The sequence below is a fragment of the Amphiprion ocellaris genome, chromosome 2 (genome assembly GCF_022539595.1).
Source record: "Amphiprion ocellaris isolate individual 3 ecotype Okinawa chromosome 2, ASM2253959v1, whole genome shotgun sequence".
NCBI classification, from domain to species: Eukaryota; Metazoa; Chordata; class Actinopteri; family Pomacentridae; genus Amphiprion; species Amphiprion ocellaris.
This window is the reverse complement of record NC_072767.1, coordinates 25147841-25164850: the sequence shown is the minus strand read 5'-3', so window position 1 is coordinate 25164850 and position 17010 is coordinate 25147841. Positions and strand designations below refer to the sequence as shown.

General features: G+C 38.1%; 1 protein-coding gene across 3 annotated transcripts; it reads left to right on the top strand.

The window, feature by feature from the left end:
- The first annotated feature begins 2400 nt into the window (after positions 1-2400).
- LOC111574890 (uncharacterized) lies at positions 2401-12335 on the top strand. 3 transcript variants are annotated; one of them, XM_055014889.1, is made up of 12 exons: positions 2401-5485; positions 5950-6013; positions 6392-6531; positions 6660-6794; positions 7013-7155; positions 7254-7390; positions 7497-7590; positions 7724-7916; positions 8157-8374; positions 8453-8599; positions 9230-9358; positions 9444-12335. In XM_055014889.1, exons 6-12 carry the CDS (start codon positions 7374-7376, stop codon positions 9783-9785), a joined length of 1140 nt encoding a protein of 379 aa, XP_054870864.1. In that variant the 5' UTR covers positions 2401-5485; positions 5950-6013; positions 6392-6531; positions 6660-6794; positions 7013-7155; positions 7254-7373; the 3' UTR covers positions 9786-12335. The 3 variants fall into 3 exon arrangements, with proteins under 3 accessions (XP_054870864.1, XP_054870865.1, XP_054870863.1); XM_055014890.1 differs by lacking the exon at positions 6660-6794; XM_055014888.1 differs by lacking the exons at positions 2401-5485; positions 5950-6013; positions 6392-6531; positions 6660-6794 and having other exon boundaries at positions 6804-7155.
- Positions 12336-17010: the final 4675 nt, after the last annotated feature.

Genomic DNA, 17010 nt, shown 5'->3' with positions numbered 1-17010 from the left:
AAAACAATGTACCAATCTATTCCTTTTCCTACTGATTCACTTTCTTTCACTTTCTCTTTTGATCATCTTTGTTAAAATTAAATATTCTGCAGACTTCCCCATGTTGGCTTACCTTAACCTATGGAAAGGACTCGGACTAACCTGAACTGATGAATGTAAAATGAGTGAAATAGTAGAATGAGAAAGCATCCTGCCTACTCACAAAGCTCTGTTTCATTCTCACATAATAAAACCCACTCCATAATGATCCAATTTTGTGCACTCACTCACTGAAATAATTTGTGTTGAAAGCGAATAGTCTGAAACTGGCAATTGCCTTTACCAGACATTTTCTCATTAAAACCGTAGTGTATCAGGCAATTACCAATTCACATGCATAGCATTCGAGGGCAAGGGGTAAAGAGCCAGTAGAAGAGAGATATAGAAATAAGAAGCCAGATGTCCCATAAATACACACTCTCATCTAAAAAGTCCACCCTGTTTATTTTCCCGCACTTAAGTCTCTGCCGTATCAGACACATAGTAATCCCATATGCATATTATCTCCTATTCTGTGAAGCTCAACATCAAATTTACAGCAAGCTAAAACCTTTCCTAATATACCACCACAGAAAGTGCCATAAAATGTAACAGTAAATATTATGGCATCTCAGTTGAGAAGTTTAAATAATTTTTTATCATTCAGTGTAAATAAAACATTAATCTGGTTCACTTCTGGCTCTGGAGACATGGAGGTGTTCTGCTCAAGGCCTAAAAGGGGTGGGACCAAGCCTTCATCCGATCGGGACATATGTTGCAGGATGCTGCCCGTTGCATTACGCTTCACATGTTTTATTCACGCTTGGCTGCTTGTTAACTATGTAAATTATGTTTCGGTTCACATGCACGGGCACAACAAGCACATATGGATTCACTTTTACATGCTAATGAGGTCATGTCAGAAAACAGCTGTTGTGGATAAAACATGGTTACAGTAAAGAAAAGTGTTGATCAGTTTAGTTCATTAGGCGATCTCCGTGTTCTGTCGGTGAAGACGACGTGAGGAGGAGGAGGTGGTGCATGTGGAGGCCACTCGTTTGCATCAAAACAGGTATTCAAGGTGCAATTTAAAGTCTCACAGATTATGTGTCACAAGACCTACCACTGCTGAGGCTGCAGAGCCCAGTATGGAGGTACATTAGGTCATGTGGGATGGAATACAAACACATGCATGCACACATGCTCACACATATGGAACATCCCTCCATAGGCAAGTATATAAATTAATGCAGATGACTGGATGCACAGGCATGCTCACATATACACAATGCCAATTAAAGTGTGGTCGATGGTCATGCAAAGTAAATCACATTCTTGCAAAGGGTTATTTCATGTCAAAGTTCAGCCCATTGTTGCACTGTGTTATTTGATGTTTCGGTGTGCCACAAATTTCTTAACCTATTTCCACTTTGCTCTTACTGTTTGGCTTGGCTTACTGCTTTGCTAATATATTGTCGTTGACTCGTTGACTTTTTTCCCCCCTTCATTCTTTTCATAATGTTACCTTTATAGCCACAGAGGTAATATGCTCTGGTGAAATACTGAAACTATTAAATATAGTCAAAAAATTGCTGGTGACAAGACCCATTATTGTATGACTAGTCATACAATTGACTTCAGTCTGGCTGACAATGACATCTGACAGTATGTTGTTTTTATTACCCTATTTTTTGACTCACTGTCAAAAAAAATAATTGGACACTAAAATCAATTCTTTAATGAGATTTAGTACTATGTAGATATGTATGACAAGAAAGGGAAAAATTATTTAAAATCTGTATTAAACAACTTATCAATACACAGCAAATGCTTGCAAAACTGTCATGTGAACTGCAAATTTTCAATATGATATGCCTATTTGATGCACATCTGCACCTTGAAAAAAACAAAAATCATAATAATATCGTCATAAATCAGAATATTCTTTGCTGAATAATGTTTTAGATGTTGGGCGCTCCACAAATGTGACAACCTTAACCCTTTGCCTTTGCCTTTGCGCTGGGAATTTTGCCTTTCATATTACCTCTCAGGGGCTTTGTTTGAAATTAGCATTTTTCATATTGTCTCTTGTTGTTTTTCTGCAGCCATGAATGTATCATGATGTGTCCCTCTTGACCCTGCCTCCTAGAATAAAGATTCCTTATCTCACTGGAGCAACATGGTTAAATAAAGGTTAAATTAAAACAAGACAAATACTGTTCTTCAGCATCAAATAGCATCCTACCACCTCAGACACAGAGATCTGCATCATCCCTTGCCATCTGTTGTCCAGATACCCAAAAAAGAAAAAAGCTCCCATCACAATCATCCTCTCAGGATCAAATCAGAAACCATCTCAAAATGCAAACAGCGAAGGAGACCGTGGCTCCAGCAGCCTGTCAGCTCCGCTCACGTCTTTATCTTTCCTCTGTGTCTTTCTCCAGAGAAGACAAGTGGGAGAGGGCCCTGCCTGTGGCATACGGAAGAAGGAAACGTCCATTCTAATATCCTGTCTGGGTCGTATACTCTCTCCGTCAGCCTCACATATATCAGTCCATCTTGCTGGATCTGGTGCAGGGAGGACGCAGCCGCACTGATATCTGATGTTCTTCTTGTTCTCTCTCTTTTTCTTTTTTTTTTTTAACGTTCAATGGCAAGGACATGCAGCAAATTACTGGGGAGAGGAGACACACATCCTAAGTCGCTTATGAGGTGTGTGTGGAAATAAAAGCATAGAAAGTGTGGTGAGTGTTTAACAAAAGGAAATGTTGTATTTTCCCCAAATGTCATGTGGAGACTTTTTTCATTTAATAGTGCACTGGCCAAGTGCACCCCCTCTTGTCGAAATTCAAATGATTAAGTTATATTTGTGTTTTCAAGACTGTAAGCATAAAGGATACAAGTTTAATTCATTGGGTAATTCTTGGATAGACAAAATATTGTGTGATCAACCCTAAAAAACGTTTCAGCAGTCCTGACAGCAGACCAACTGACTCCCTAGGAGACATAATTTTAATAGCGTGGTGTCTGAGAAGCAAAGTGCAAAAACACTAAAACAGCAGTTTCTATTTTTACCAAAGAAACTGAAGAAAGCACTCTGATGATGCATCACTTTGACACCATTGACACATGAATTCAGCACAAAATAACTTGTGAGTCTCAAGGTCTCAGCACACTGAATGATTCTAAAACCATTATTTGCTTACTTTTGCTGGGGTCCCACTGTTGGCATACAGTAGTAACCACTGAAGAAATATTGACTCAGAATACCAAGGAGCAAACAGTGCACCTCCCATTTGTACAGTAATTTTTTTGCCAAAACCCAACTAATTTTGCAAGGCGTGAAACATTATTTTGTGACAGCTTAGTCACAGTTTGGCCGAAACATTATCATTTACTACAAAAGAATGTGCAGTGCGTTCTAATACAGAAATATTTAACTTTGAGGGTTGGTATTTATCTCTTCTGCCAACTTCATAGGCAGTTAATTCACACATGTGCACTGGTGGAAGTACGGGTGAGGAAGGGAGTATAAAGATGCTGGGAGACCCGAGGAAAACTGGAGGAAGCAAGTAAAGGGAGAAAAAGAGACAAAATGTTGTTCCACATCTGCCAGAACCTCATTCATGGCACCTCTCCATTTTGCCTCGCATGACCTTTGCTTAGAGTACAGGCTGTGAGGTTTTTCCCAGTTTAAAAATAGTCCCTGCTAAATTCTACACTTCACTGAATTATTTTGACAGTGAGGGATTTTTTTTGTAATTTTCTTTCCTGCTAACACTCCCACTTTTACCTCAACCTTCATTGCAAAGTACAGAGTGAGTGCCAGAAATATGCCCAAAGGTGTGTACCAACCACCTAGCATGTTTACCCTCACCAGCCTCGTGAGCTTCCAGAGTTTGTCAGTGACTATACAAAGCTCCCGTCGTGCAAAAAAGCTTCAGGGAGTACAAAGTTCTCTGTCTGAGACTTATTGTTCCACCAAAATACATGCAAAGGGAGCTGGGCTGAATACTCTCACACAAAGTGTGAAATCATTATTTTCACACACCTTCTTTTCTTATCTAGTGCTGGCATTGCTTGAAACCAGTTGGAAAGTGGTGTAAAAATAGACAAACATAAAAGAAGGGCAGTAGTTACAGTTATGGTTGAAAAGTTAAGCTGTTGAGCATAATCATGTGGGAGAAACAAAAGTAAAAGGAATCATTAGATAATCTGTGTGAAGGTTTCTCTGGAATAGAGAGGACAAAAATTCCATGTAAAATTTATTAAGATACTATTTTATTAACTTTAACTTTTTGTCTGTATTCTTATACATTATTTTGTTGGAGGGCTTTCTGTTTCATCAGCATCTTTTTATTTATTTATTTTTGCAGTAAAGCTCATTAAAATCAGTTTGAATACACATGAAAATCTGCCCGGACAGATTGAAATAAATTGATGATTGAAAAATGATTATATTCAATATCCTCTTTCTCCTCCAAACTGTCCTCCTTTTCTTCCCTGACTTATTGCCATTTAATTGTGAGGGAAAACTGTGTATCATTATAATACCAGAGAGGGTGCTCTCACCAACAATAACTCTCCCAAAATAACGGATCACAAACAGCTGGCAGAGCAGCAACGGCTGCTGTAGCTGCTCTGTGCAATATGGGCATCACTGCAGGTGGAACAACAGCTGAAACCAAATTACAATAACATGAATGCAATTATCAGGCCTTTTTTTTTTTTTTTTTACATATGGACGCTATATGTGTGCCTTTTTGCACCCTGCTACATTCAGTTTCATTTGTACATATGGTATTTTACTGCACTTTATCTCACTGTTTTAACCTATTAGTCTTGTGAAAGCTCTTCTATGGATGGGTGTTGGTTGCACTTAATGTTAACACTACTATGCTGTGACTGGCTAGTATTCGGTTTAATTTCTATATACTTATCTGTCTCTTTATAAGTAAATCTGCACTAAGACATTACAAAACCCATCATTTCTATTTTTAACCATTACAATTACATTATGTGTACTTAGATAATTAGCTGAGGCATGCCATTTATACCATCTCTTTGTCTCTTCCTGTTGTCTTCTTATAATTTAAATGATGGGAAAAATGATGGCAGTTGTCTCAGGAGAATTGAAGATTGATTTATTGTTACATGACAATTCTGTTTTAGACATTCAAGTGCAAGTTACAGGCACACAGCAAAAATTGGAGTGTTGAAATTTCAGGGGTAAACATATCAGAGTTGATTTCAACTCTCAAAGTGTTATTTTAACACATTCTGATTCAAATGGTGTTCAGTGTTGGAGTTAGCCAAGCCCAAGCAAAAAAAGTTAAGGCCCCTGGGCTTCGGCCCTTTCAAACCCCGTGCGTCAATTAATAGTCTGCTCAGCTGCGTGTCTTCCATGTGCTGCGGCTGCTGCTGGTTTCACGGACGGATCAGTTTTGGGAAGAGTTTTACGCAGACGGTAAGTAAAGTAAATCAAAATCATGGGAACAGTAATATTAAATGAAACGCGGTATTTAAAATGAAAAATCTACGGAGAATTATGCTACTTTTCTAAGCTTTTGTGTCGCTGGTACTGAAGTTCGGTAACTGAACAGTTAAACGCTAATGTGTTTAACATTAACATTAGCTAGTTTTTAATATTTTTTTTATTTTAGCTAACAGACATTAATACGCGGTTTCCTGCGTTTTTCATTGCAATTTACTAAGTCTCATGTATGTCTGAAGTCGTGTAAAACAAATTAGTTAGCAAAGTTAATGTTAATTATTGTGTGTTGTTTTGGACTTAACAGCATGGGCAGCCACAACTCAAGTTACTCAAGTATAATTGCATTTTATAAAGCAACCTAGCTTTAGTCAATCAGTACACCACATTGCAGAGGTAAATAAATATTGTGGTAACTAATTATAATCCACCTCTGGTAGATCAAGTGGTGCTGCTCTTCAGCTTCAGAGTGAGTCGTCAGCTGGTAAACCTCGAGTGAAGGAGGTAAGTCTGAATAGTCATGTTAGCAGTGTTAGCATGTTAGCTGTGTTAGCATGTTAGCAGTGTTAGCATGCCCGCTCGCTCTTTCTTTCAGATTATTACCTGCTCTTTTACGGAAGGCTCACCTGAACATTTTGCAGACTTAGTGTTTACACCATTGACTGCTACATGGTTCACACATACAGCCTCATTCTGGAATCCACTGCATGTGTGTCAAAAGCTTCAATACTGTTTACAGTGTATAGCATGGCCGATACTGGCTTACTGTGTTTATATGAGTGCTTTTAATAATTTTAGCTTGAATTGCTTCAGTTGTTTACTATCAAATGCTTATTACTGTCATTTTCATTTATTAGTGTTTTTTTTGTGTGTGTGTCTCAGCAAAATGCTGGTCCAGGTTCAATACTGCCAACAGCAGAAGTATGTGAAGGTGGATGATGTCGATGGACAGTTGGATTTCATGCGGTCCCATGGAAAAGCGTCGTTTTTGAAATTTGGACTGAAGAGGGAATGAATTTTGTGTAGGGGATTTTATCCAAGTCTGTTTAATCATACAGTGGTGGATTAGTTTATTAAATGTGAAATCATTTGTGAAGTAAGAACAGTGCTGGCTTAAAAGGTGCACTCAGATGTAACTTATCTTTTCCAGTCATCGAGAGATTTTGCCTGCCACCTGATGCAAAAGTAGTGTACAAAGATGCAACAGGGACAGAAGTTGATGAAGACATTTTCAGTGACCTTGTCAGCCAAGGCAGTGTGGTTCTAACAGTTTTCTCAAATGATGGTGAGAAATGTAAAGGGGTCAATGACATGAGGCAATCCAGTGTCAAATGGTGTAACCTGTATTCTTTTTTTTCTCAAATCTATTAGTCTACAGAATAATACATTTGGAGTATAATGTGGAATTAATGTAATTCACTGCAATGCAACAACAATGCAAAACCCTTAGCCACATCACCTTTTCTACACCACACAGAACAATGTTGTTTTTTTTCCTTCCAGAGTTTTCTGATTGCGCCTTGTCCTCTCCATCTGAGTGGTCTGACTCGAGCTTCAGTGCAAGTGCATCAACTATACTTCTAGATGAGGTCCCTAGGAAGAAATCAAGAATTGAAGGCACAATTAATGCAGCATCTGCTAAAAAGGTTGCAACAAAGCTCAGTTCTCACAGATTTCTTTAAATGTCAACATTTGTAATTCTGTTGTTTATCACAATTTTTGGCTTCTTTCTTTTTTCCTTAAGTTGATCGAAGCTGTACTTGGAACCAGTTCAGGTGGTGAAGAGGTCCTCGAAGAATATCACACAACACAAACTCTTACAGATGCTACCAAAGGAAAACTGGTTAATATAACAGTGGCCCACATGATTGATAAACATGGGTAAATGTGTTGTATTTGTGTACACTCTTAAAAACAAAAAAAAAAAGAAAAACGAGTAACTCCTTAGCCATTACATAAATAATGCCAATTTAATCTCTCTTCTCAGGCACCTCGCCACCAAAGCTATTAGAGAAGAGTACGCTCTTGGGATAGTGACAGTGTTCCCGTCCCTCAAAGACCCATACTCCAAGAAAGGCTACGTATGTATAGTCATCATTGTACTCATTGTTGACATAATTTTTATGTTTTGGGTTGTTGGATTCGGGGGACATTTGAATTCTGAGATTTCTTATGAGTGACAACACATTAATTGTGAATGTATTTCCATTTTAGGAACACTTCTATGATGCTGCAAGCAGCACAAATTACATTTCTTGGTGTCTGAAGGCAATCCAGAGAAAGATTCGACGAAGATCTGCACCTCCAAATAGCTGCACTGGCTTTTCTCGAGGAGGAGGGAACACAGCTGCAAACTGGTCACCTTTTGGCTACAGTCACCTTTCTTATGTCAACCAGTGTAGTAGAAGTGAATGAAGACGGTTTTAGTTTTATATGTTGTCACCTTTTTCACTACTCTAGAGTTTGTAGGTCTGATGTAAGGAATAACTGTCCACAAACTAGATAAATGTTCTCATTAACATTTTCTTGTACCTACTGTCATTATATTATTATATTATATTATAATATTATTCTGTTTGCATTTACCTATCTGATCTGCAACTAGGGCTTATTTTCTTTAAAGTTTGTGTTGGGTTCTTTTCTTCAGGGGGCCCTAATTTCCAAAGATCCATTGTTGTTGAGGAGCAGCTTGATGGAGATGCTTGCCAGGAGGCCATCTCTTTGCTCAACCATACAACAGACACTTCCTTAATTCTCCAAAAGATGAGAGAGACCTTTCAGTATCGTCAGAACCTTATCAATGACCCTGACAAAAGTCTTGATATCCTGTCAATCTTCCCAAGATTCCTGGATACAAAAGGATTGGTAAGTATGCAGTGGTATGTTGAGAATGACTTGAAATTTTGTGCTGAATGTGGTAGTAGTATATTTTCTTTCTCATAGGTGAATCAAGACTTCACTCTCCTGTTTGATGATGAGGTATCCACCAGGCTGCTTCAGAAATGGGATCCGGTCTTCAGGTGTAACGTCATCAAAGAGGCCAAGCAGCTCACCTCAACACCAGAGCTGCATCAATTGGTGCAGTCAGCAGTGAGTCCACCAGGAAGTGATGAGGCAACAAGTGTTTTGCTCTATAGAATTTGCTATAAGCAGTTACAGTCCAATACTCTAATCAATTAAGACCAATTGATTTTTTTAACTTAATTTTTTTTGTTCTGTGTAAATCTTTTTTACAAGATCATTGAAGTATACTGCCTACTAGTTAGTGTGAATGCTTAAGGTCAGTCATTCGTTGATAATTAATAGTAAAATCTAAATCATTAAAATCACCATGGCAACGCTTGAGGGCAGGTGTTTTAAATCAGATTATTAGGGGCATATATTAGTCTCTCAGCTATTGCTTCACCACCAACTTCCTTTAGCTGTCAGTTTACAATTCATTGCAGCACATTTCAACTCTAAACATGTAGGATTTTCTAAATTTTCTTCAGCCTTTTCAACATTGTAACTGCTTTTAGCCCTTTACAAACCATTCCTTTTCCAGCTTTATGCTTTTAATCCTTGCTGCAACAGTGGCATTCAGCCTTCAGCATTCACATGCTTTCTACAGGAAAATGCTCTTTATTCTAATCTAGTTTTAATTGAAAATCTCAAAGGATTCAAAGAATACATTTCTAAGTATTTGCAGTTAATTCATTCTTGTCTGTTCTTTGTCCATAGCTTATGATAAAGAGATGGCCTCCCTTTTGTTGCTGTTATATCTCCTTCCTTCCGCCACCACCAGGGGGACCGAAGTCTCCAAAAATCAGCGCCTCTGATGCAGTTGAGAAACTTGTTGTCTTTCACAAGGTAATTTAATAGTTATTAGTTTTTATCATGTGTAAAAGTGGCTTACTCCTGTGTCTAATGTCCAGTGTCCTTGTGTAAACCCCAGTCTTGCTGTAGTTTGGAAGAGCATCTTCGGAATCAGCAGGGCCAGCAGCCATACCTCCTAGCCGTTGGTCGCCAGAAGAGGAACATCGACAGCTTCTACATCTCCATGGACAAGCGTCTCATCCTTTACCAGGCAAACCGCTCCCTTGGGGCATTTGATGAGCTTTTTAAAGCTCATTTTGTGTTCAGTGTGTCTTATGATGGGGCACTTGTGAATTTCTACACCTTTCTGCAGACAACAGTTTATAATATAGATATGGGAAAAATGAAGGAGTCACCAAGAGTTCGAGACATGAGAGCCAAACTCCTTAACCAGGAAATACTTGTCACAACCCTGAGTTAAAGGCAAGGCAATCTCTTGAAGGCATTGTGAGCGAAATGCTGACATGTTTTTTGTGTAAGAAAGTTTATCCCAGCAGTCAGCAGTTAATTTCCCATTTAAGAGGTGAACATGGTTATTATCCTGGACCTAAGTATAAGTTGTTTTGTTGTCAACCAAGCTGCAGGCTTCAGTTTCAAACTTATGCAGGCTTTAGGAAGCACCTCAATATCGTTCACAGCAATGTTGAGCAAATTGCTCAAACTTCAGCTGTTGCTTGTTCCTCTAGTGATCCAGTTTCACATGCTTTGGAGGACCAATTTAATTCCCCAAATCTTCCTCAAAGTTCATCCAGTGTTCTTCCAGTGTCTAATTCTTCCCATGTTCCAGAGAGCAGTGTTTCAGGACTTAACAGGGATTTATCCAAAGAAATGTGTGCATCCATCGTGGCCAAACTACAGGGTAGTGGCATTTCTAACAGTTTGGTATCTTCACTTGTAGGAGATTTGCAGGAATTAACAAGTGAGCTTACTCAGAAGTGAAGCAGACCATTATTTCTGCTTTACCCACAACTGACCCCAACATATCTGTAATAAATAAATATTTTGAAAAATTGGAAAACCCTTTTACTCATCTGAATACAGAATGGAAACAAAATAAATACTTCAACCTAAAATGGGGAGTTGTGGAGCCTAGAGAAATAACACTTGGAGTGAGATATGACACCAGGTGTAATCAGAAATCCGGTACTTGATCAAGTACCTGTAAAGGATACTTTTATATATGTACCTATTCTGGAATCTTTGAAGTTCATGTGTAGAAATCCAGAGATTTGTGTTTTCCTGAAGAGAGAGTGTAGGTCAGGGCCTGATGCTTATCATGACTTTTGTGATGGAAGTTACTTTAAAACTCACCCCGTTTTCAGCCAAAAGACATGCATTACAAATTCAGCTATACTATGATGATTTTGAAACAGCCAATCCCCTTGGCTCAAAACATGGAATTCACAAAATTGGCTGCATTTATTTCATTGTAACAAACCTACCTCCAAAGTTTAATTCGATTTTGATGAACATTCATTTAGTATCACTTTTCCACACAGCAGATCTGTGCAAGTATGGTTTTGATGTTATACTGGAACCACTGATAAATGATGTGAAACAACTGGAAAGCCAAGGGTTAAGTCTTCCATTTTCTGATGAGCCAGTATATGGTACAATCTCACAGATCACTGGAGATAATCTAGGGATGCACTCAATTCTTGGTTTTAACGAGTCATTCAGTAGCCGTCATTTCTGTCGCCTTTGTTTGATTGAGAAAGATGATTGTCAAACGGTGTACACTGAGGATGATCCTAAAGCGATTATTCGTGGAAAAGATATGTTTGACATGCATTGCCAGTCTCTTAAGGAAAATCTTCACTTGAAGTCACTGTATGGTTTGAAAAGAAATTCTGCACTCAATTCATTACAGTATTTCCATGTTTGCAGTAACTACTCATTTGATATAATGCACGACCTTCTTGAAGGTGTTGCTCAGTATGAGATCAAATTGCTATTTGAATATCTCATAGAACACTTCATATCAGAACAGAACTTGCTTTCTAGGATTTATGGTTTTGACTATGGTTTTTTAGAGCGAAAAAACCGCCCCACTAAAATCATATTGGATAGTGCTGGCAGTGGCATTGGCTTGAACTCCATCCAGACATTATGTCTCGTGAAAAACGTCCCACTTTTGTTTGGTGACATAATTCCTGCAGGGAACAGACACTGGGAGTTATTACTACTGTTACTTCAAATAATGAACATTGTTTTTTCACCTTCTCTCACTCTGGGTATGACTGTGTATTTAAAGAATCTGATTGTTGACCACCACAAACTATTTAAGCACTTGTATCCACACAGAAAATTGATACCCAAGCATCACTTTATGATTCATTACCCATCTTCTATTAGGAAAATTGGCCCATTGTTGTTTGTCTGGTCTATGAGGTTCGAGGCTAAACATAAGTTGTTTAAAGATTATTTCAAAAATTTCAAAAACCTAACCAAATCACTTGCTAAAAGGCATCAGATGGCCATTGCTTTTCACTGGGAAACCTTCACTCTTAAACAGAAGGAATATGAGCCAATTAAATCATTTTCTTTGAGAGATGAGAACATGGTCAACAGTGAAATGCTTGAAATGTTGTTGTCAAAAGATGTTTTCTCAACAAGTTGGGTTAAAGTTGATGGTGTAGAGTACAGAGCTGGACTTGTTTGCAGTTTATTGGAGGAAGACATGCCAGTCTTTTGTCAAATACTTGATGTACTTCTGGTTGAAGATGACATTTTTTTATTGACACACAAGCTATTTACAGAGAACTTTGGTGAACATCACCATGCGTTCAAAGTATTACGAACAGAAGAAAGGTGTGTAGTAAAAACAACTTAACTTAAATGTCACAAACCCTTTGATATTCAAAGCTCATATGGAGCTGCAGATGAAAGTTTGTACATTATACCTTCATTTATTATGTTTTAATTGACTGCATGGGAGAAAAGCCTCAAAATAAATGTCTTTGAAAATGTATTTTTCTTGGAATTATTTGGAATTATTATATTATGTCATTTTAATGTATTAAAGTTATATTAAATTATTACATAGATATTGGAGATTAGAACTACCTAAATAAAAAGTAGTTATTTTTCAAATTGTTTAGTGTTAATTTAACCCAGTTCAGTGAATTAAAAAGGAACTCTGACTCAGTGTTAATGATAAATCACTGTGTTAATTTAACCCTGCTTGATGAATTAAAGAAGTAACTCTCACCCAGCGTTAAATAACTATTTTGAAAGTGTTAATTTAACTCTGTAGAGTATGGAGCTATATAAACCCTGAAAACGTGTTAAAATTAACTCTGTGGGAGTTGAATCAACACTCCACTTTTTGCTGTCCTGCCTGTTCACACAAAAAAAGTTTGTTGTGGTAAAAAAAATTATTTAAACGACAGTTTAAATGTAGCACGTGTGTATACACACTACTGTATACACACTGTCCGTGGCCTTCTGTGCCTGGGTGTTTGCCACTGAGCATGTCACCATGTCTTTTTAATGATGGAAAATGGGAAAGATGGTGGGTGGGAGACAAGGGTTCTGCATGGACCCCTAGTACAAAAACAAAACAAAAAGAGAGCCCCAATCACCAGCATGGGGTGCAAAGTGCAGCTGCCCTGCTAATGAGATTTTAAAATGGCCCATAATGCCCCCTTAAACGGCCCCTACATGGAGAATTATATGGTTCATGTGTTGATTTATTCAAAGGGGGAGGGGAATTCGGCACATGTATGCATGCATCTGTGTGTTAGTGTGTGTCTGTTATTAGACACAATAGCCTGAAGCTAGGTCGACTGTGCTCTCATTGGACAACAGTCCTGCACCTTCCCAATCGGGCCGACTGCAGAAAATGCACAATAAAGTAATAATTTTAACTATATGTGATTTGAAATAAATAAATGACCTGAATCGAGTAACTGGATATATTCAGGAGGGTGGCAAGTAATTGCTATCCTGCTATTTTGTATAAATTGACTTTATGAATCATTTGGCAAACAGAATTCCAAAGGGTGGCTATTTCAATTTGTAATATAACACAATAAATAATAATTAGAAAAAATGCAAACATAGCAATGTATCATTCAAGCAGAACATGCAGATGATTATGTCCCATTAAAAATATCAAAACCTCACTTATTTGGTTCAGTGCTTTTCCAAGTGAACTGCCCACAGCGCTAATTGCTGATATATTGACTTTAATATATTGACTGTGTACTTATCGAGGAAAGAACGTATCCCAATTACAATAAATGGCTTAATTATATTTGTTGTTTGGAGAAGAAGGGGAGAGATTGAGAGAAAGAGACAGAATAAAAAAGACCTAAAAAAGAAGACATTGATCTCTTGATTGGGCTTCTTTGTTAACACGCTGAGAGGATGTGGTTATTTGGGGATTGAACAAGGACAGCCAGCTGAGAGAGAGAAGAGACGAGTGGGAAAGAAAGAAAGAAAGTGGTACATCCTTTTTGTGCCATGCTTTTCTCTCTCTCTCTGTGTGTGTGTGTGTGTGTGTACGTGTACATGAGTACCGGTGATAAGATCCACTTGCTCGCATTCATTGAGGCAACCAGCTGTGAGGATGAGTACAAGCGTTTACATTTGTGCATTAGTGTGTTTTTCATTTCAAGTGTGTGAACACATGCATGGTGGTGCTCGTGTACGGTGCGAGGTCCCCCAAGTGTATAGTCTGCACGTGAAACCTCAATGCATCAGTGTGCGAATCAGACAAGAAATCACTGTATCTGCCTGCTGAAATGGGACTCTGTTAAAGTGTGCGTGCAGTGTGAGTGTGTTCGAGGGAGAAGAGACAGAGACGGAGAGTTACGGGTCCGTCTGAAGCCATCTTTTGTATGAGCTATGTATGCTCTTTGTGGAGGAAAATTGAAAAACATTAGCATGATAAAGGCTGGCTAGGGCTGCCTCGCTGATCATGTGACACATTACTGAAAAAGCGCATAGATAGAAAATGACAGCTAGCTCATTCACGCACACAGAAACCAATGGGTGTGCCAATAAGGGTCTGGGAGAGGCAGCATTCATGGCATTCAGTGCACAAGCAGCATCAGTTTGCCATATAAAAAAAAAAGAACAACACTTGCTACTTGTCATTTTTTTTAGAAGGGGTGTTGTAAATACAAAAACTACTATACTGTGTTCTTTTCTTTGATCCCTCCTGTCTTTCTGTAATTTGTGTGTGTGTGTGCTTGCATGTATGTGTGGTTTCCATATGTGTGTGTGTGGGAGAGAATGCCGGCATCTGTGGGCCTCTCTAATTAAAGAGTGCGGCTGGGCCAAGCTCTTGTTTTTAAGATCCCATTTCAAAGCGGGAGACATAGAGGGCTTATTTTTGGGCTGGGAACGTGTTGGTTTATCCACAAACCTTACTTGCCTGACGACTGACAAAACCGGTGGATGAGGATGAAGCAGGAGTGATTTGTACGTCGCTGTGCGTTGTTAAATGGTGAGATTCAGACAAAAGACCACGCTTTCATCTGTTGCTGTGAGACTCTAAATGCTGACGATAACTGATTTGGTGTGACCGTTGTGTGAGGCTTTATTTAATGAAGTGATGATTTAAATGGGAAAAAAAAAAAAGATTCCAAACTGAGCCCAACATCGCCCCCTTGTGGTGCAACAACGAATCACATCTCATTAATGCCATCATGCATTCAGAGATGAGGCCTGTTTCAAAATCAGGTCAGCTGAGATAAGATTCAAAAAGTAATTTGATGCAGCCGTCATATTGTCATTTTAGGGATATTTGTGTGTTTGTGTTGATGCTGCAACAAAATCTTCCATCCATGGGCAGCATGTGTGCAAATTTACCTTTTTAGAACCAGCATAGCTACAACGCTATCACCCCTCTTTGTTTCCTTTGACATCAAAGCCGGTTTTCCATGTCACTGCTCATCCTAGTTAAGCAGCACAAAGGGGTGATTTCATCAGATGTCTGTGCATTCATAAAGGGAAATCTGTGCAGTCAATAGTTTCAGCTTACCTCCAACAAAAGAAGAGAGTGTGGGTGTTGGTACAACAACCCATAATCTACATTAATTTTTTGGTGGTGGCACACCCTGATTTTTGTAATTATAGACAATGAACTGTGCATCAGCAGAATGGCACCATTCCCAGAAATCTCTTTCCTAACACAAAGAATGGGATTTTTTGTAAACAGCCATGATGTCCAATAAAAACATGTTGAAATATATGAGCAGAGCAGAACCCCTGGTGACTCATTCTAACCAACACTGAGATGAATCATCTTCTAAACGTTTTTAAAAGAGAGAAAATGTAGTATTTCTTTAAGAGGGAGCAGCTTCAAATAAACTAATTGAGTCCGTTTAGTGCCTTGGTTTGAATGAAAATATCCATTCAGAAGCAGTGTGTTAAAAGACTAACGCTATCCAATGAGCTCTGACTGCAAGGGTGTTTCCTTTGGCCGGGTGAATGTTAATAAAGAGGAAGATGCTGTCCTCTAGTGACAAATTATTTCATAGCAGCCTGCCTCTCAGAGTCTATGGCCTTTGGTCCAATAGGAATAAATCCAGTTCTGACATGAATCAGACTGTTTTGCAAGATTGTAATCAGGATGATTTATAACTTTGATTGTAATGTTTTCTTGTAAGGAAAATATAAGAGTCATTATTACTTCATATGAAATTCCATCTGAAAAAAAACACAGCTTCTCTGACAGAGAATTTGATAGCTGGACAAGCCCATGGTAGTTGTAAGGTTTAAATGAACACTTTAGGAAAATTATGTGTGCAAGAATGTGATTGTAATGTAATCATAGATCATAGAAATGGATAAAGTGAGGGAACAGGGAGGGATGACTTATTGCTGGATGAGATGTTGACAAATGCATGCAAATCTGCCTGTCTTCTTTCACTGAGCACTGAAAATTTGCTATGAATTTTTCTGAATCACAACATAATAGCAGCATTTGACAATTGACAAGAGAAAATATGTCATCAAATATATTGGTAATAAAAAATGTGAATTTTGAATCATCTCTACTGTATTATATTACACTCTAAAACATTAAACAGGAGTTGAGCGATATTAGCTTACCTATTCTTGTTTATTTTATGGAAATACAGTAGTTTTATTCAGTTCAATTTAATTCAGCCTAAACTATCTGTTACTTATTTTCAGATCATTTTAGAACTTGCAACTATATGTTGTCTGATTTGAGGTCTTTTAACTTTAAATGCAGAGTTTTATCAACTCATTTAATTAAGAAAGAAAGCTAAAATGGTAGCAGGGTTCTCACCATGCTTTGTTGAAAATCTAAAACTCTTATGGAACTCTTCTATTGCTACTTAAAGAACCCATTCAAAAGAAAAAAATAAAAAAAAAACACTTGCCATGTGTTCAAGATTTATTAAATCCTGGCTGTTTCTTTACATAATAATGTAAACAGTGCAAATCATTATGAGTGTTAGTCATAAATTCCATCTCCACTCCAGTGCACTTGTTTTGAAATACATTAGTTAGAACTGGCAGCCTAAGATATAGTTATAGATGAAAATGGTTTCAGCACTTGCAGCTGATAGTTCTTCTGGTTAAATAAAGACCTGGCAGCTTAAATTGAGAAAATGGAAGTGTCACATCTTTACCAACTGTTTTTGAGACACACTTGATTCAGTTTT